Here is a 19,166-nt window from a genome sequence, read left to right on the forward strand (position 1 = left end):
GGCGTGGTGTCTGGGGTTACACAGGCATGGTGTCTGGGGTCACACAGGCGTGGTGTCTGGGGTCACACAGGCGTGGTGTCTGGGGGGTCACACAGGCGTGGTGTCTAGGGTCACACAGGCGTGGTGTCTGGGGTCACACAGGCGTGGTGTCTGGGGGGGTCACACAGGCGTGGTGTCTGGGGGGTCACACAGGCCTGATTGTTATACAGTTCTATTTTCTCCTCTGTTGCTTGTCATGGCCTGTTTTTCTTTAGAGAGATTTGTGTAGGCTTGTCCTCTCCAGTAGCCAGAGACCAAGTACCACCCCCCTGGCGGCTCCTGTCCCGTGTACCTCAGCAGTGCATGGCACACAGCAGGAGTTTGGGTTACACAGTTTTGATCTGCAAAGAGCATCCGGATGGAAGGGTCCTTTAGCGGAACTTCTGAAAGTTCGAGCTGAGGCACTCCCATACACATCGCCCTTTGCGGGCAGAATGAAGCCCGTGGTTAGTGCTGGCTTATCCAGGAGGCCTTGGCTCTGCCTGTGCCTGTGAACCCCAGCACTCTTCCCCGGACCCTTGACCATGACGGAGAGAATACGTCCTAGTCTTCCCTCCCTGGCACTCTGGGCACAAGGAAAACCCTGGGCCAAGATCCCAAGACCTCCATGGGAAAGGACGCTGAGAGGGAGGCGGGCAGCTGGTCTTCGGTGGGGAGAGGAGGTGCAGCTGCAGACAGCTCCTGAGTTAGGACCCAGGGGCGAGGTTTGTCCATTCCTACTTGCCATCATTGAGCTCTTGGTAGCTGGTTTGGCCCACAAGGCAGCGTTAAGATGCTGACTCTCAGGAGCAGAGAAAGGCTGGCTGTCTCCTCCTCAGACCTGGTTCCTGTGGAGAGGAAGGTGGCTCTGGGTGGGGCTTGGAGGCTTCCCAACTTGAGAACTCTGGAGTAACTGGGCAGGGCTGTATCCTAGATCACTATCCGGAGGGGCAAAGATGGCTTTGGCTTCACCATCTGCTGTGATTCTCCAGTTCGAGTTCAGGCCGTGGATTCTGGTAAGTGAACAGCACGGGATGCCGGCCCCACCCTCCCACCGGGCAGCTGGACCTTGCAAATGATTTGGAGCTGGAGGGGGTCCTCACACTGGATCAGGGACTGGCCTTTTGAAAGGAAAAGAATAGTATCTTTAAATGAGTCACAGATGAATCTGAGATTTATGAAAATAGACCCATTTTTGTTTGTTTTAACAAAATGAAAATAGGTGTTATATTTTGATTCCTCGTAGTTTCTGAGGAAGAACTAAGCTTGAACTGTGAGAGCTAACGAAAGCCTTGGGTGAGCTTTCATCTCATCCGCAGTCCACTTAGCTGGATATTCCTAGCTGTAGCCCCTGCACACAGGACGATTCTGGAATCAGATACCGGAAGTTCAAAGCTAGGCTGGTCTATATCATGAGACTCTGCTCCTCACAAAAACAAAACAACCTTCAAGCAAAACAAACAAAAAGAAACAACAAAATAAGCAGAGGAAAGGTAACTCCGTGGGTGGAGAACTCAACTTGTAAGAGTGAGAACTTGAGTATGGTTTCTGGAACCCACACAAAAAATAAAATAAAATAAAAACGAAAGAAATAGTGGCTTATGTTCTTAATTATACTACTGGGGAGGCAGAAAGAGGAGGATGGTTGAGACTCACTACATGATGAATCCCAGGCCAGTGAGAGGTAGTGCCTGTGGAAGCAACACTGTATAGAGGTTGTCCTCTGGCTTCCGGAAGCATGTGCACGTATGTTCTTTCTCCCTTCCACCCTCTCCTACATTCTTGCAAACCCACCACCAGCACCAAAAAAGATATCACTTCCTTACTGCTGCAGGAGACCCTTGGAGAGGGACGGTGGGGTGGGGTACTGCAGCTAGGGTGAGAGGAGAAGGGTGGGTGCTGCCTTCGACCGCACCTGGTATAGCACCTCTTTTCTCAGACAGAGCCATCGAGAGAAGAGCGTCCTTGCCCATTGCCACTAGGGAAGCAAAGGACTGAGTGGCTTTTCTTTATTGATGCAGGGGGCCCAGCAGAGAGGGCAGGACTGCAGCAGCTGGACACACTGCTACAACTGAATGAGAGGCCTGTGGAGCACTGGAAGTGTGTGGAGCTGGCACACGAGATCCGGTGACGGGGCAGTGGGCGGCAGTGGGCGGCAGTGGGCGGCAGTGGGCGGCAGATGGCATATCTTCCCCGCCCAGCCCTGGGCACACTGCCTTGCTCTGCTCTGCTTGGTCTGCTCTCTGCCCAGCTGTGAGCAATTTACATCACTCCTCGGGGAATCCGTTTCTTGGCCTGGAAATGGAAGGTTCAGGCTCAGATGAATGTTGATCCCACAGCCAACAGCAGGAAAGACTCTCTGAACAGACTCCGTGGTTCCTGCCACGGTTCCAGGGGGCTGGTTCTGCTTCAGCTAACTGTGCTACTGAGTGGCTAAACCCTTTGTTTAAGGCTGTGTAGACAGTGCAGATGTTTCAACTGCACGTTTTAAGGTTGATTCTGTACAATATTCGCACTTCTTGCCTCTGTGGGGTAGCACCCCATTGCTCTGCTTTTGCCTGCTTCTAGAATGAAGATTCCATGAAAATTGCATTTGCTTGCTCCTGCTTGGCTTCCTTCACTTGTTCTCTGTCCTGCAGGCTTCCTGCACCCACTGACTCTGGTCTCCCCAAGTCTGAACTCCTCTGTGGGATTTTCAGGAGCTGTCCTGGTGAGATCATCCTGCTCGTGTGGCGCGTGGTCCCCCAGATCAAGCCAGGGCCGGACGGTGGAGTTCTGCGGCGGGCTTCCTGCAAGTCCACACATGACCTCCTGTCACCCCCTAACAAGAGGGAGAAGAACTGTACCCATGGGGCCCCATCCCGTCCTGAGCAGCGCCACAGCTGCCACCTGGTGTGTGACAGCTCTGATGGGCTCCTGCTTGGTGGCTGGGAGCGCTACACCGAAGTGGGCAAGCGCAGTGGCCAACACACCCTGCCGGCCCTGTCGCGTGCCACCACCCCTACCGACCCCAACTACATCATCCTGGCCCCACTGAACCCCGGAAGCCAGGTATGGACAGCTAGCTGAATGTGGACAGGTTCTTGTGGTGGGCTAAGAAAGTCTCCACCTGCAAACTGGATTGTGAGGAGACCTCTGCTATGGCAGCCCTTCCATTCCTGTGGTCCATGGAATGCACTTTGGAGCAAGCTGCTGTGAAAGAAGTTGAGGTATCTCAAAGGGCCACAGTTTCACAGTACATGAAGCCTCTTTCAGCTCTATTCCACCTCGCCCCTTAAGAGTTTCTCTTGTGCCCAGGCCTGTGTGCAGCTGCCTTCTGGACTGTTCTGCCCCATTCTTGGGACTGAAGCTGGGTCTCTTGTCTTTCCCTTGCAGCTGCTGCGGCCTGTGTATCAGGAGGATGCCATCCCCGAAGGTGAGCTGTCCACTGTGCCTGGGGAGGCAGCTGAGGTCCAGCTGAGGTCAGGCCCAACTTCCTGCTCTGAGTTCAGAGGCCTCTCTGATGGAGTTGGGGTTATCAAGCATATGGACATAGACCTCTTATCCTCCTGGTACCCTTTTCCTCTCACTGAATAAGTATGTATTTCCTTAAGGTCAGGACTGAGGTGGTAGAGGGGGAATCTATGAGAACCATCCAAGAGACGAGTGCTTAGCATTTATTTGACTGTTAGCCAGTGTTGCTGAGCAACTATATCTATCTGGGGCCAGAGACTCGATGCTTGAACCTGCATGGAAAGCAGCCATGGAATGTTGCGCTGTGAGGCCACAGGTTGGAATCTTCACCGTGGAACCTGAGCCTCCTTTCTTTACCTAGAAAACAGGATCAGTGCTCGCTGCTCAGGGGCTGGTCTGGAGGACTCTCTGGGGAAACATTTGTGTGTAGCTACCTGCATGCTGAAAGACAGTGCAAGATGCCACCTCCGAACCACATAGGGGTCTCTGTGGTTTAATCCATTCTTCTCCGTTGGCCTGCACACTCTGGGCTGGAAATGGAAGCTGGCATAGAGCAAGTACTTGTCCAGGAAGGCTGGAGATGAATCTCTCTGTAGAGGAGCTGGTGGGGGCTACCTTTAGGCCCTCACACCCCTGCACAGAGCTCTGACCCAAAGGTCCAGCTGGTCTGGAAGGTTGAAGGCAGCCTCGCCATGTGGCCTGTAAGCTCACCTTGAGTATGACTGAACCCTTCTTCTGTGCCTATAGAATACCCACGACCTTCCTTGAGAGTGGCCTTTCCCATCTTCTCTCGGGTTTCTTTCTGTGAGCTTCCATCCATTAGTAAGAAGAAGGTGACTCTTAAAGTGGGTACTTGGGCCTTTGGGGAGACGGGCTCCTATCAGGCTCAGGACTGCTGATGGAAGGCACCCCTTCCTCTCCCTCCTGGGGCCTGTGGGCAGCTGGTTCTCCTGGGGAGAACCCTGATAGTGATTCAACAGTGTCTAAAAGCTTTTAGAGGACACATTAGGGTAGAGGGAATATGTCACTGCTAAATGATGACTTTTTTAGGGGCAGGGCTGGACTTGTTCTCTTTCTATGGGCCCAGCATCAGATCCAGGACCTGTCAGCAACAGAAACTGATGGAACTTTGGCAGAGTGGCTAAGGAGAATGACTCCAGTTCTTTGTATGGTTTTGAAAGTAAGCCACTGAGGAAGGGACCTGGAGAGATGAGTCACCTGTGTGGGCATATGCACATGGGCCGCGAGCTCTTTGATCTTTTCCACAGGCTCTAGCGATGTCTGTGTGATCATTGCCCAAGTGTGCCTGTGCTTTTATTCCTCTCTGAAAATACAGAGTCAAGAAGGGCACAGTCACCCAAGCCTCAGGGGAAGGACAAGAGATGAAGAGGTGACGGCATTAATAACAGTGGCGCTGTTTTGAATTCCTTCTGTCAAGATCTTACGTGCCTATTTGTGTGGGTGTGGGTGTGCATGCGTGTGGAGCCCAGCGGTCAAACCCAGGAGCCACTGGCAGTCACAAGGGTCTAAGGCTACTGATTAAGCTGGGCTGGCCAGCCGGTGAGCCCTAGGGGTCCTCATCCTCCTCAGTGCATTGCCACCATGCCTGACTTTACCTGGGTACCAGGAATAAGGCTCAGGTCTACCTGGTTAGTGCACCAAGTACTTTACCAATTGAGTCATCTCTCCAGGCCGTGTATCAAGATCTTGACTTTGCTTCATTTCAGCACTAAGTCCTGAGTTCAGAGGTTAGGGCTGTCACCCTGGGGGCATTCCTCTAGTCTGCCAGGAGGTGGCCTTTCAGGAAGGAGAGTTCATTCATTTTGCCTTGAATAGCAGGGACAGGGACAATGTCGCCATCTTGCATTTAACAGGATTTGAGGCCTTTCTGGAGCCTAGAGTGCTTGTTTGGCTATGGCGGTCCTGTGAAGGCAGGATGACCTCAGATTCACCACTGCCAGAGCCAGAGACTGCCAGGGCTGGCCTCGGAAGCTAGAAGCAAAGCCATGTAATTACTGTGTTTGGTCAGGTGCTAGAGGGGTGCAGATGGTTGGGGTTTAGCCCAGATATCATCACAGGAGGTGACAGGTGGAGGTTTGCCTTTGTGGGGCTCAGCAACCGGACTGCAGTCTGGACTGTTCTAAAAGAGGGTAACTTTGAAAATGAGTTCTGGAGAGCCACACCCCTTGCGCCACATCTCCAGAAGGGAGTGGCAGTGTGGCTTTAGGGAGTGACTGCACCTAGATTGGGCTGGTGCTGCCTGGTGCCCTTTACTAGCTCAGTGACCTTGGGCAGCTTGCCCAACCCCACTTCCTTATCTGGATAATGGGACTGAGCTGTCCCCCCTCCTTTCTGGACGCAGAGAGACGTGTCAAGTGGCTGATTGGTGACTAAGGTTCTCTAACAGGGCTGGGCATCTGGGCCTAGAAAGAAAAGGAATCTCTTGTCTCAACTTAGAGCCCAGTGCCTAGATTTCTCCACTGCGGACTGTGTCCTTCCTTCATTCTGGTCTGGTTGGCCTCAGACCCTACTTCTCTGCTCCAGACTGCACCATGCCAGCTCAGTCTGCCTACTTCCAAACCTCACTCACGGCATGTTTCCAGGCCCCCAGGTCTTCTCTGACATGCTCCCACTGGTGGTTGGCTGAGTGTTGGAGGTCACCCATCCTGCCATCACATACCAGCCTAGCCCTCCAAGCCCCCTTTCTCATGGAACCTTTTAGTGTCTAGCTGGCGGCCTGGACCAGGTGAGACAGATAGGGAAGGAGCCTGCTCCACGTGGCGCAGTCTGCACAGTTCGCTTCTGACTCAGAAGTCACTCATCGCTCACATTCAGCATGCCCTGTCCAGCTCAAATCTAGTATAGACCTCGAGATGGATTTTTCTAGTAGAAGGCCAGGCTGCTGCACAAGCAATGTTTTAAGGCCCCAGGGCCAAGTCAGAGGAGAAGCTGGGGGACTTCTTCCCTGCCTCTGTACCTCATGTCCCCATCTGGGTGCCTTGTCTTTGTTACCATCTAAGCCACCCCCTGAATAGACAGGAAGTGGTTTGACTGCTGCCACCAGTCTGTGATGGCTGGTCACTTGTGGGGGTCAGGGAGCAGTACTACCACCAGTCTGTGATGGCTGGTCACTTGTGGGGGTCAGGGAGCAGTACTGCCACCAGTCTGTGATGGCTGGTCACTTGTGGGGGTCAGGGAGCATTACTACCACCAGTCTGTGATGGCTGGTAATTTGTGGGGGTCAGAGAGCATTACTACCACCAGTCTGTGATGGCTGGTAATTTGTGGGGGTCAGAGAGCATTACTACCACCAGTCTGTGATGGCTGGTAATTTGTGGGGGTCAGGGAGCAGTACTACCACCAGTCTGTGATGGCTGGTAATTTGTGGGGGTCAGGGAGCAGTACTACCACCAGTCTGTGATGGCTGGTCACTTGGGGGGGGGGGAAGCATTGACATGTTTTTCTCACCTCTCTGTGAGAAGGGGCCTTGGGGGTGGGGGAAGGCAGCAAGTGTGAAACCAAACCCTCTGGGCTGTTTCCTCTGCCTGTGGCCTGTGGCCTTGCGTTGGTGGGGAGCTTCCCTGAGAGGTTGCTGGGTCAGGCCACCTGTTCACTGGTTGCAGAATGCTAGGGGAAGCCTGGGCTCTGAGACCCAGGCTGGGCACCTTAGTCAGGGAGAACCTGGCTGATTTCCCCTGGCAACAGCACCCTAGGGAGGAGCCTAGGTGTGTGTGTGAGTCCCATCACTGGGCCTTGTTCCCGCTGCTTGCCTCCATAGCACACAAATGCCACTTCTTATTCTAGACAAATTGATGGTGGTGGACAAGTATCCTGCATACTGCGGGGGACAGACCTGTGTCCATAGGGCCTGGGAGGTGATGGGCAGGAGATCTACGTTAGGATGGAAACAGGAGGATAATCACATGCCCTACTCTTTGTGAGGCCCCCCTCTGCTCCGACTCATGTTCCATGTGGGTCCTGAGGCTCAGTGAGGTCAGAAATGAATGCACGTCCTGCCCTGGCAATGCTGAAACATGTATGGGCATCCCGTACATGGCGGTTCTGTTGGACTTGTCCATACTGGGTTTCATGGTCTGAGCTGATGAGGACGACTGACCAGGTCTCTTCCCAAGAGGGCACCAGATCTCATTACAGATGGTTGTGAGCCACCGTGTGGTTGTTGGGAATTGAACTCAAGACCTCTGGAAGAGCAATCAGTGCTCTTAACTGCTGAGCCATCTCTCCAGGCCTCAGTTATGTCAGACCTGGGCAGTTTGTTAATACTCATTGCACTGTGGTTTTGCTCTTGTTTTGAGATGCAGTCTTGTCATACACCCTAGGCTGCTTGATTTTGAGGGTCTTCTGCTTCAGGTTCCTGGATTCTGGGGTTCCTGGCATGTGCCAGCATGCCTAGACAATTTCTTCGTTTCCAAAAGTGCTAAGCTGATAAATAGATTTGTTTGTTTGTTTTGATGCCTGGGTCACAGGAGGTGGAGTGGGGGTGACTCCCCTGTCACAGTTGTGGGCTGGGGGCTCCTGCCTAGCTCTGGATCCCTTAAGGCTGAGGCTAGACCGGCTGACACAGGGTTCCCTGACTGGGTCTTGTTCCTTGTTCTTATGTGGGATGATGGAAGGGACTGACTGTCCCCCACCTGTGCTCCACAGAACCAGGGACTACCACTAAAGGGAAATCGAACACCGGCCTGGGCAAGAAGTCCCGACTGATGAAGACAGTGCAGACCATGAAGGGCTACAACAACTACCAAGATTGCTCAGCCCTGAGACCACATGTCCCGCATTCAAGCTACGGCACCTATGTCACCCTGGCCCCCAAAGTCCTGGTGTTCCCCGTTTTCGTGCAGGTGAGCCTATGGCATGCCCCAGGGTTCCCTCAGGAGGAAGTGAGCACAGGGCTAACGGTGGAGTCTTATCCAGGATCCAGGGCCCTCTGGGGGCAGGAACATGACTTCATATTGTGGAGATTATCAGGCAAGCAGAAGCCTCTAGAAAAAGTGCAGAAAGCATGGAGTCATCCGAGGGTTCTCTCTTTCCTTGCGGGAAAGTGGTGACACCACGCCTGCCGGTGCTCAGGCACACACATCTGGCCAGCAGCCACCCTGCGGAGTCACGTACCTCTCCTTTTCCTTTCTCACTTCTTTGTTTCTCTCCTTCCTTCTTTCCCACTTCCTGTCAATGATTTCATCAGCACATAAAGTCTTAGGTTCTGTTATGCCATTTTCAAATATAGGTTTTTTTTCCTATCCTTTCCCAATCCTCTTCTCCCACATCCCCATCCCCAATACTTTTCTGCCATCATAACCTCTTTCCCACCTTCATGTCATGTATGTCCTGTCCTCCTTTCCCACCCTCATGTCATGTATGTCCTGTCCTCCTTTCCCACCCTCATGTCATGTATGTCCTGTCCTCCTTTCCCACCCTCATGTCATGTATGTTCTGTCCTTTCCCACCTTCATGTCATGTATGTTCTGTCCTTTCCCACCTTCATGTCATGTATGTTCTGTCCTTTCCCACCCTCATGTCATGTATGTTCTGTCCTTTCCCACCCTCATGTCATGTATGTTCTGTCCTCTCCCACCCTCATGTCATGTATGTCCTGTCCTCCTTTCCCACCCTCATGTCATGTATGTTCTGTCCTTTCCCACCTTCATGTCATGTATGTTCTGTCCTTTCCCACCTTCATGTCATGTATGTTCTGTCCTTTCCCACCCTCATGTCATGTATGTTCTGTCCTTTCCCACCCTCATGTCATGTATGTCCTGTCCTCCTTTCCCACCTTCATGTCATGTATGTCCTGTCCTCCTTTCCCACCCTCATGTCATGTATGTTCTGTCCTTTCCCACCTTCATGTCATGTATGTCCTGTCCTCCTTTCCCACCTTCATGTCATGTATGTTCTGTCCCCCCTCTTGAGGTTTCTTTCCTGGTTATAGGACCCATACCTACACCCACATGTGTATATATAATGAAAGCATTTAAAGTTAGATTCTGCATATGAGAAAGCACATACCACATTTGTCTTCCTCAGTTTGGGTTACCTCACTTAATATATTTTCTAGATCTACCCATTTTTCTGCAAATACCCTAATTTATTTTTTTTCTGTCTGAATAAAATTCATTGCATATGGTTACCACATTTTCAGTGTGTGGGCCTTTTAAAAATCAATATATAATTACCATATGACCTACCCATACCACTTCTGAATGTGTGTCCAAAGGACTCTATTTCTTACACAAAGATCCTTGCACATATATTTACTGCTGCTGTAGTCACAATTCCAAGGAACTGGAAACAGCTTAGACAGCTATCAAATAGTGAATATTAAAAATGTACTACATTTCTTTCCTCTCAAATCTTTATTAGTTCTGCCATTCATATATCACATACATGAATGTTTAGGTTGTTTACACATTCACAAATATAAAAGCTCTTATTTTTTCCCACTGCTCCTCACCACTTTCCCCATCTCTGTTTGCTCCTGCTGTGCCACACAGCCACCGGGCCATCCACAGCGCTTGACAACTCACCATCCTTCCACAGCATCCCAAACACTGGGATTATAGATGTATATTACCTACCTGGTTATATTTGGTTTTGTCTTTTAATTTTTATTACAAATTAAGGCTAACAAGCTGGCCCAGTGGGGAAAAGTGCCTGCTGCCATGCCTGACAACCTGAGTTTGGTTCCTGGGACCCACAAGGTGAAAGGAGAGCCCGACTTCTGCAAACTTCCCTGCCTCTTTCCTACCTGTGCCCTGACTGCTCCGCCCACATAGACATATATGTGTATGTGTGCACACACATAAATAGATATAGCACAATTTTTTAAAATTAAACTAGGTTTAGTGTTTTTTTTTTTTTTTTTGAGAGGCTTTCTATATAGCCCTGGCTGTTCTGGACCTTACTATGTAGATCAGGCTGAATTCATAAGTATCTACTTGTCTCTGCCTCCTGAGCACTGGGATTAAAGGCATGTGCCACCACGCCCAGTTTAAATTAGTTTTTAGACTTCTAAAAACTGAAAACTTTTAAATTGTGAGATATTCAAGTTGGGCAGTGGTGGAGGACATCTTTAGTCTTAGCGTTTGGGAGGCAGAGGCAGGCAGAACTCTGAGTAGAGGCCGCCCTGGTCTGCAGAGAGAATTCCAGGACAGCCAGAGCTACACAGAGAGACCCTGTCTCAAAGAAAGAAAGAAAAAAGAAATAATCAAGATTGAAAAATGGCGCAACACTTACATGTACAAAACAAAGAGTTAGAGAGTAAGGAGCAGCCAGCGGCTGTCCCACAGAAGCCGCCTCCCCCCTTCCTTACTGTGCTGCCCCTCTCCTCACCAGGCGCTCCTACCACCCCGTCCCACCACCCTGGCTCTCCTTCGGAAGCTCCATCCCTGCTGGAGTGCATAGTCCATGCTGTTTCTTTATCTTTCTGCAGTCCCCTGCTTGAGGTCGGGGACTTGTGGGGCATGGGATAAGCTTCTGGGTGGTCAGTCAGAGCCGGACTGGACAGGGTGGCGGGATGAGGACTTTGAGTAGGAGTTGGTTGCTGGGGAAACGGATGAGGTGAAGGAGGCAGTTTGCTCAGCTTGGGACCTGAGCAGGGCAGGGGCTCAGTTGGCCTTGAAAGAGACACGCACCACACCACGCACGAGTGACCAAGTCTCTTGGCATTGGGCCCTCAAGATGCCTCCTGGGATCGACGGCAGAGACCTTCCTGTGTGGCTTAGGCGGGACAGAGGATGGCTGGGAGGGCCTAGGAGTCTGGTGTGGAGGCGGGCACGGGGAGGACTGCAAAGGCGCTGAGCATGTGGCTGAACTTCCTGTAGCGAGAGCAGCTCCTTCGGTCAGGCCTGGTTGTGCAGGACTGGAGCACTCTTTCTGTTTCCGTTGTGGGTGTGAGGAGTGCGTGGGGTCAGGGTTAGGGGAGGGCGGGCAGTCTTGTCTTCTCCCTCTGATCCGGCTTTGGCAAGCTGCCCTTTGTGCTCCCACTCAGCGTGATTGGTTTTCAGCCCCTAGATCTCTGTAACCCTGCCCGGACTCTCCTGCTGTCAGAGGAGCTGCTGCTGTATGAGGGGAGGAACACAGCTTCCCAGGTAAGGCGTGCCCAGCCAGGCTGGTTTTCCTGCTCCTTCTCTTTGCAACTTCAGGGTGGAGACCAAAGGCCTTACCAAGTGGTTACCCAGCTTTTGCTTGCCCACTAGTTAAAGTGGCGATCTCACTGCCTCTAAGATTCGGTCACTGATATGGTCAAAACATACCTCCAGGCCGTAAAGGCATTTTATTGTTTATCCTGAGTTCCTCTAAGGAGGAGAAAGATGAACCTTTAACCAAGCTGAGAGAAGTACCTGAGAAGTTTAAAGTTACAAGCCAAAGAGACTTGTTAGAGGAAGTTTGGAGTCTTTCTGTATAAGCCCAAACCCAGACCCCCTCCTGAGAGCTCAGGCTACTGGCAACCCTCCCTGCCCTCCCCTCCCCCCGCCCCCACCTCTAGCCCCATCAGCAGGGGTCAGGGTAAGGCCTGTGTCATCATCATCTTCCGCATCTAGCCTATCTCTAGCCGGGACAACCTCCCTCACCCACACAGTTGGCCAGGTCCCAGCTCAGAGCTGGGATGGAAACTGTAAGAGACGCTGGAGCCATGGGATCTGACCGTGCTACCAGGAGGTCCTGGGTGACGGCAGAGTGCTTGTTTGCTGAAGCTCAGGCTCGAAGCCAGGACGAACGGCAATTTGGAACTGTGGAAAGACCGGGAAGCCTAGATCTAGCTCCAGCTTTGTTTCTGGCCTTCCTCATCAGTCTTTCCATCTGAGTAATGGGTTTGTACATGTCTGAGGCAAAGGGCAGGGTCTGAGGTTGGCCCCTTGCAGCCCCTTTGTCCTGGTCACTCTGTATGGCTGGAACTAACACATGAAGCTGGCTTGGCTTTGTCTAGTTGTAAGCAAGCAGATCAGATGCTATGTTCCGGATGAGCACGGCCTCTTTTGTGGCGGCTGCCTGGGGATACTGCAGTCCTGCTCCTCCCGTGCTGATGATTTCTGGTTTTTCAGTGTGATGGGGCCTCCACAGTCCTGCTGTGCATGACCCAAGGGCAGTCAATCATCAAAGTGTGGAAAGCAGAACGCAGGCTTTACTGAGAAAAAGATTATAGAACAGTGAGAAACTGAGGGCACGCTCCCGAGAGCGTGTGCGCGTGTGTCCCGGGGAGGAGAAGCCCATTGACTTTCCTTCATTTAGATTTCATGGAGCAGTGGCAGAAACCCAACAAAAGCTGATATATCTCTGCTGAGATTGGTTCATTCTCTGGGCTGCCATGGGACAAGCCAATGGAGAGACCACACGCTCTATGCCTTCCTCTGGTTTGACCAGAGAGGTGGGCTGTGCGCTGCTTCTGTGCTGCCCACCCCGACTTGGCCAGCCACCCTCCACCCTCCACCCTGCAGGCGTCTCCAGGGCTGTTAACTATGCTCAGCTTCTCTCATTTACACGATCAGCTGTGGCTTTACCATGGCAGAGGGGTTAACTCCCCAGCCACCAAGTTAGTCTTGTTGGTTCCCTCCTTGTCTATATAGTAGCCCAGAGTGTCTCCTAGGAGGAAGCCATCCAGGCTGACAATTTAGTCTATCACATTCAGCTGCGTTAGAATCAAGGTTACATGAAAGGACAATGGCGTCTGAGACGTGTTCTCAGGGGCTCCCCGAGCCAGTGGCCTGCCATACTGGCCCAGAGCCCTGTCTTTCCTCTTACCTGGCCAGCTTTTAATCTCACCCCCAACTTTAAGCCCTGACCTCTGATTTAAGTCTTACCCTTCCTTGCAACTGCAGGCTCTGCGCTCACCTTGCGGCCTTCACCACAGCCCTTACTGCCTGCACGGAGCTTAGCTGCTTTCACCCCTGGGACTGCTGACATCACTTCTGGACTGCTGTGTTAGGGAGTTCATCCTGTCTACCCCCAACTTGCTCCCATGGGAGAGGGGATCTAGGTGTTACAAGAGCGAGAAGTCTCTCGGGGCTGAGTTCCGTGCATATGCATGTAGTGCACGTAAGGTGTGCAGGGTCAGAACTGCTGAGTTGTGACTGTATATTTAGTGTAACCAGAGGAAGCCAGTTAGGGATAGCAGCCACCTGGAATGTGCTCGTATGTCTGGTATACTCCTTGTCTGGATCACCATGAACTCCACAAACAACAGGCACTTACTGCTCCTTACTGCTCCTATATGCTACATGTATGATCCCAAATTAGCCCTGTAGCGTCCTTGAGGAGAGGAGAGAAGCACAGTGAGAGGCTTGCTTGACATTAACCAGGGTCCAAGAACCCCAAGCCTGGGGGGAATGGAGACAGAATTAGTACTTGGTTCTCTGGCTGTGTAACGCTTTCCATGATCCCTGGTACTTTTGGTATGTTTATAAAAGACAAAAGAAGGAAAACAAAACTATAGTAGCATTTTACCACCCTCAACACACACACTCACTCTCACACACATCCTTGCCTCCTGCATCTAAAAGAACTAAAAGAGACTCCATCTTTAAGACTGAAAGAGGTGGTTTGAGGACAAGAAAATTAAGTAGATCCCTTCTTGAAGTAGGATCGTAGCCACATAGGAGGGCTTTGGTATCATCTCGTGTTCCTCCAATTGTAAATGGGAAGCAGCAGTCATGGGTGGGAGCTTCTGAGGGGCTGGGCACCCTCGAGCCGCAGGAGTCACTGTCCAGGGAGCACGGCAGCCTCTCCGCGCAGTGGAGCCATTAGCTGGAAAGTGGTCAGCAGTTCAGAGATCTGCACTCCTCGAATGCACCCCCACCCCAGCGTCTCTTCTCTGAGCATGCTGATGTTTGGGAGCAGCTCCAGTACCGCAGCACAAGCTGCTCTGCCCCTCCCATCTAGAAGTCACAACTTTGCTGCTAGCACATCCAGATCAGGCTGGCATTTTGTGGTGGCCTTTTTTGTTTGTTCATTGTTTATAATTTTATAAGACAAACTTTCTCTGTGTAGCCCTGACTGTCCCAGAACTCGCTTTGTAGACCAGGCTAGCCACAAACTCAGAGAACTGCCTGCCTCTGCCTCCCTCCCGAGTGCTGGAATTAAAGACGTGTGTTCATGGCAGCCTCCTATACACATGTCCTGGCAACAGTCGTGCTCACTGAGGATTCAGTCAGCTTTGCCAGGTTCCAAGACGGCACACCCTCACTTTCACACTGACTCATCGGGTTTACCATTAACTAAAGCACCAACCCGTTGTCTGCAGACCTAGCTTATGGCTGGGTTCCCAGGAGAAGGCTTTGGTTAGGGCCACTGGGAAGAAGTCACCTTCTGTCCGAGCTGAAAGAATTTCATGACTAAATCTTTGAACTCTGGGAAATACACGCGTCCTGGAAGAAAGTGAGAGTGAAACTCGAAAGGCCCCGGCTCCCATGGTGGGACACAGGCAGCTGGAGTGTGGACGTGGGGCCACTACTTTATGGGCGGTGAGGCTCTTGCCCATAAGATGCTGGGCAACAAGGGTCAGACGCTTTGCTCTGGTATGCCTGCCATCTGCCTTGCCTCCAGCCCTGTGCCAGCCCTGCCCTTGCCTGACCGACCTTTGGGGGGAATTTTCTCTCATGCCTTAATCATTTCCTGTCTAGACCATATTCTCAGCTGTGGGAACCAGGCTGGGATAGAGGCTTGGGGTTTTCTCACCTTGCTGTGGCCTTATTTGTTGTTGTTGTTGTTGTTGTTTTTGTTTTATTTTCTAGGCTCAGAGACTTCCTCTTCCAAACTTTCTTCTGCCAGCTTCCCTATGGGTCTGGAGGTAACAGCCAGCCCTTCCCTGACTGACTTTGCAGACTGCTCCTCAGACAACCCCTTACTGAAATTCTCCTGAGCACCCTATCCTCTGCTTTTCCATGCTTGCTGAATTTGTTGTCTCTTCTGCCTCAGGCACCATACAGCACCGCCTCTTTTTCTGTCTACTGTGGACATCGGGAACAGGCAGACCCCAGGAATGATTCCTAGCGGTGTGGCTGTGGGAAGTCACTTAACCTGCCCGAGCTGTGAAGAGCAATGGCATTGTTTACGGAGGACTTAGTAAGGCAAGAGTAGGTGCTAGCAGCCGGGATGCTGTGTGGAAACTGGGTTGGGCAGAGTTACTATGAAAACCCCTTCTAGCCAAGAATTCTAGAGCTTCTGGGACCTCTTAGAAGGGGACATAGCCCTGAGAGAGACGGCTTAAGGACATCCCTGAATTGTCTCTGTGGCCCTAATTACTTCCAGCTTCTGTTTGCATGACACTTGAGATGGCAGGTGGGCCTTTGATGTTGCCGACATATGTATTATATATATATGCACACTTATGTATGTGTATATATATATATGTTTTAATATACATTTTTTGAGACAAGTTCTCACCACACAGCCTAGGTTAGCTTAGACCTCATTGTGTACCTGGGGATAGCCTGTAACTCTCAGTTCTCTAGCTCAGCTACCAGACTACCGGGATTGTTCATTATACGATCATGGCCGACTTTTATTTCTTTTCAGTTACAGAAGTGCTGCTGAGAATATCCTTATATGTTCATGTTTATATATTCTCGTATTTCTGTAGGGTCATCTTTAACAGCTTGCTAGCTCAGCGTCAGCATGCTGGTGTTTAAACATGGCTAGCAAATCACTCACTGCACTCTTCAGACGTGCCGAGCCTTTCCGGCTGGTTCTTCTTTCCTCAGAAGAAATGGCATGTCAGATTTGGTCACTCAAAGAGCGGTACCTATAATTAATAATTCTTTATTATTATTATTATTGGTGATAGAATCTTTTTACTTTTTTTAAAATTTTTATTGAGCTCTACATTTTTCTCTGCTCCCCTCCCTGTCTCTCCCCTCCCCGATTCAACCCTCCCCCAAGGTCTCCATGCTCCCAATTTACTCAGGAGATCTTGTCTTTTTCTACTTCCCATGTAGATTAGATCTATGTACGTCTCTCTTAGGGTCCTCATGTTGTCTAAGTTCTCTAGGATTGTGGTTTGTAGGCTGGTTTTCTTTGCTTTATGTTTAAAAACCACCTATGAGTGAGTACGTGTGATAATTGTCTGAGTCTGGGTTACCTCACTCAAAATAATGTTTTCTAGCTCCATCCATTTTCCTGCAAGATTCAAAATGTCACTATTTTTTTTCTGCTGTGTAGTACTCCGTTGTGTAAATGTGTTGGGGTCTGTGGCCCCAACATAAAAACTACTTTTCCCTAACTCGACTGGTACGGAGGCGTTTGAAATAATGAGACACAGTTTACACAGCAATATTGGAAGGGCATCTCAGGCTTCACTCATTCCTGAAGATCTACCCGCATTTATTATTCAAACACCTTTTATCCCCCAGGTAAATCAAGGTGGAAACTCATTAATATTCTCTTTCCGGGGACGTGGGAAAACCCAAACACCTGCAACTTAAGTCATCAGCTTGGAAACAACACCTCCCCAGGTGGTCTACATATTAACGCAAGGGAAGGAACAACACATCCTGAGCCTTTGTTAGGTGGCTACCAGGTGTCTGGCAGGATTGCAGCTGCTCTTGTAAACTAAGCATGGCCAGAGAACCTGGCTGCAAATATTTTGTATGAAATATGGGCCTACATAAATGTACCACATTTTCCTTATCCATTCTTTGGTCGAGGGGCATTTAGGTTGTTTCCATGTTCTGGCTATGACAAACAAAGCTGCTGTGAACATGTCCTTGTGGCACGATTGAGCATCCTTTGGGTATATAACCAAAAGTGGTATTACTGGGTCTTGAGAAAGGTTGTTTCCTAATTTTCTGAGAAATCACCACACTGACATCCAAAGGGATTGTATCAGCTTGCTCTCCCACCGTCAATGCAGGAGTGTTCCCTTTACCCCATATCCTCTCCAGCATAAGTTGTCATCAGTGTTTTCGATCTTGGCCATTCTTACAGGTGTAAGATGGAATCTCAGAGTTGTTTTGATTTTCATTTCTCTGATGACTAAGTATGTTGAGCATTTCCTTAAGTGTCTTTCAGCCATTTTAGATTCCTCTGTTGAGAGTTCTCTGTTTAGGTCTGTACTCGTTTTTTTAAATTGGATTATATGTTCTTTTGGTGACCAATTTCTTGAGTTCTTTGTATATTTTGGAGATCAGTCCTCTGTCTGATGAGGGATTAGTGAAGATCTTTTCCCATTCTGTAGACTGTCATTTTGTCTTGTTGACCATGTCCTTTGCTTTACAGAAGCTTTTCAGTTTCAGGAGGTCACATTTATTAATAGTTTCTCTCAGTGTCTGTGCTGCTAGGGTTATATTTAGGAAGTGGTTCCCTGTGCCAATGTGTTCAAGTGTACTTCCCACTTTCTCTTTTATAAGGTTCAGTGTGGCTGGCTTTATGTTAAGGTCTTTGAGTCATTTGGACTTGAGTTTTGTGCATGGTAATAGTTATGGGTCTATTTTCATTCTTCTACATGTTGCTATCCAGTTATGCCAGCACCACTTGTTAAATATGCTTTCTTGGCAAAAATCAGGTGTTCGAAGGTGTGTGGATTAATATCTGAGTCTTCTGTTTGGTTCCATTGGTTCTCCTGTCTGTTCTTATGCCAGGCTGTTTTCAGTACTGTAGCTTTATAGTAGAGTTTGAAGTCAGGGATTGTGATGAACAGAAATTCTTTTGTTGTACAGGATTGTTTTGGCTATCCTGGGTTTTTGTGTTTCCATATGAAGTTGAGTACTCTTCTTTCAAGGTCTGTGAAGAATTTTGCTGGGAATTTGATGGGCATTGCGTTGAATTTGTAGATTGCTTTTGGTAAGATTGCCTGTTATTATAGAATCTAAAATAGGAATTTGTGGCTTTAAGGAAAGGCTACTGTAGGGCAGATCAAGGAAAGAACAGTGTAAACTTTAGTGGATATAGAGAAGCAAAAGCACATGTCTGTTTATGTACAATGTCTGAAAACAGCCTTTCCTTTGTGTCTGGAGCATAAAGGAGATCAGCGGTTACGTAGCGGTTACGTAGATTTAGGGGTTACGTAGAAGCCTGCATCATATACAAGTAACTGCTCTTTTCTCGAACCAGTTTCTCATTGATATACTTCAAAAATATCTGCAAGAGATTTGGTAATATTACTTTGTGTTGCTCCCCTTCACGTTACAGAGGGCTTGTAGAAGAAGCTTGAGGAGTCAGGTGTGGGGTGAGGTCTGGGGATACCCCAGAACCTGAATTGAATAAGGCTCTTACCGGTGAGGTGAAGGCAAGAACCATTCTTGTTTGACCTTCTCCTCCTCTCCTTCTTGTTCCTACTTTGAGTGGAGGAAGTATAGAAAACTAAGGGACAGACTGCTGCCCCCACTGCAAGGCGGGCCTGTGTCACTGGAGATTGGCAGAGTCACCCTTGGAGTTCTTTCTGGCTCAGCCGGACACAGTATGGGTGTGTTTCCTGGACTCCAGTGGACCTTGTGGCTCCCTGCATCCCGGAGGACAGCAAGGCGGAGTGTTGTATTTGTCCTTTCCCTTAACAGGTGACACTGTTTGCCTACTCAGACCTGCTGCTCTTCACTAAGGAGGACGAGCCAGGCCGCTGTGACGTCCTGAGAAACCCCCTCTACCTCCAGAGTGTGAAGCTACAGGAGGGTAAGAAAGGCCTGGGCACCCAGGGGCAGCATGGTGGCCCGCTAGGGACTTTGTAGAAATATGGCTGTCAGTTTCAG

The 19,166-nt window shown here is 50.0% G+C and overlaps 1 protein-coding gene across 4 annotated transcripts in view; it reads left to right on the plus strand.

Moving 5' to 3' along the window:
* LOC126493892 (regulator of G-protein signaling 3-like) overlaps positions 1 to 19,166 on the plus strand; it is a 79,582-nt gene that overhangs the window by 42,696 nt on the left and 17,720 nt on the right. For all 4 annotated transcript variants that reach the window (XM_050131002.1, XM_050131001.1, XM_050131000.1 and 1 more), the window contains 7 exons: positions 953 to 1,034; positions 2,040 to 2,145; positions 2,718 to 3,069; positions 3,394 to 3,433; positions 8,137 to 8,333; positions 11,496 to 11,579; positions 18,978 to 19,089. In XM_050131002.1, the coding sequence (XP_049986959.1) occupies positions 953 to 1,034; positions 2,040 to 2,145; positions 2,718 to 3,069; positions 3,394 to 3,433; positions 8,137 to 8,333; positions 11,496 to 11,579; positions 18,978 to 19,089 (973 nt within the window). The remainder of the gene's footprint in view (positions 1 to 952; positions 1,035 to 2,039; positions 2,146 to 2,717; positions 3,070 to 3,393; positions 3,434 to 8,136; positions 8,334 to 11,495; positions 11,580 to 18,977; positions 19,090 to 19,166) is intronic.

This window comes from Alexandromys fortis, unplaced genomic scaffold, assembly GCF_014885135.2.
Source record: "Alexandromys fortis isolate MF-2015 unplaced genomic scaffold, M_Fortis_MF-2015_v1.1 scaffold_352, whole genome shotgun sequence".
NCBI classification, from domain to species: Eukaryota; Metazoa; Chordata; class Mammalia; order Rodentia; family Cricetidae; genus Alexandromys; species Alexandromys fortis.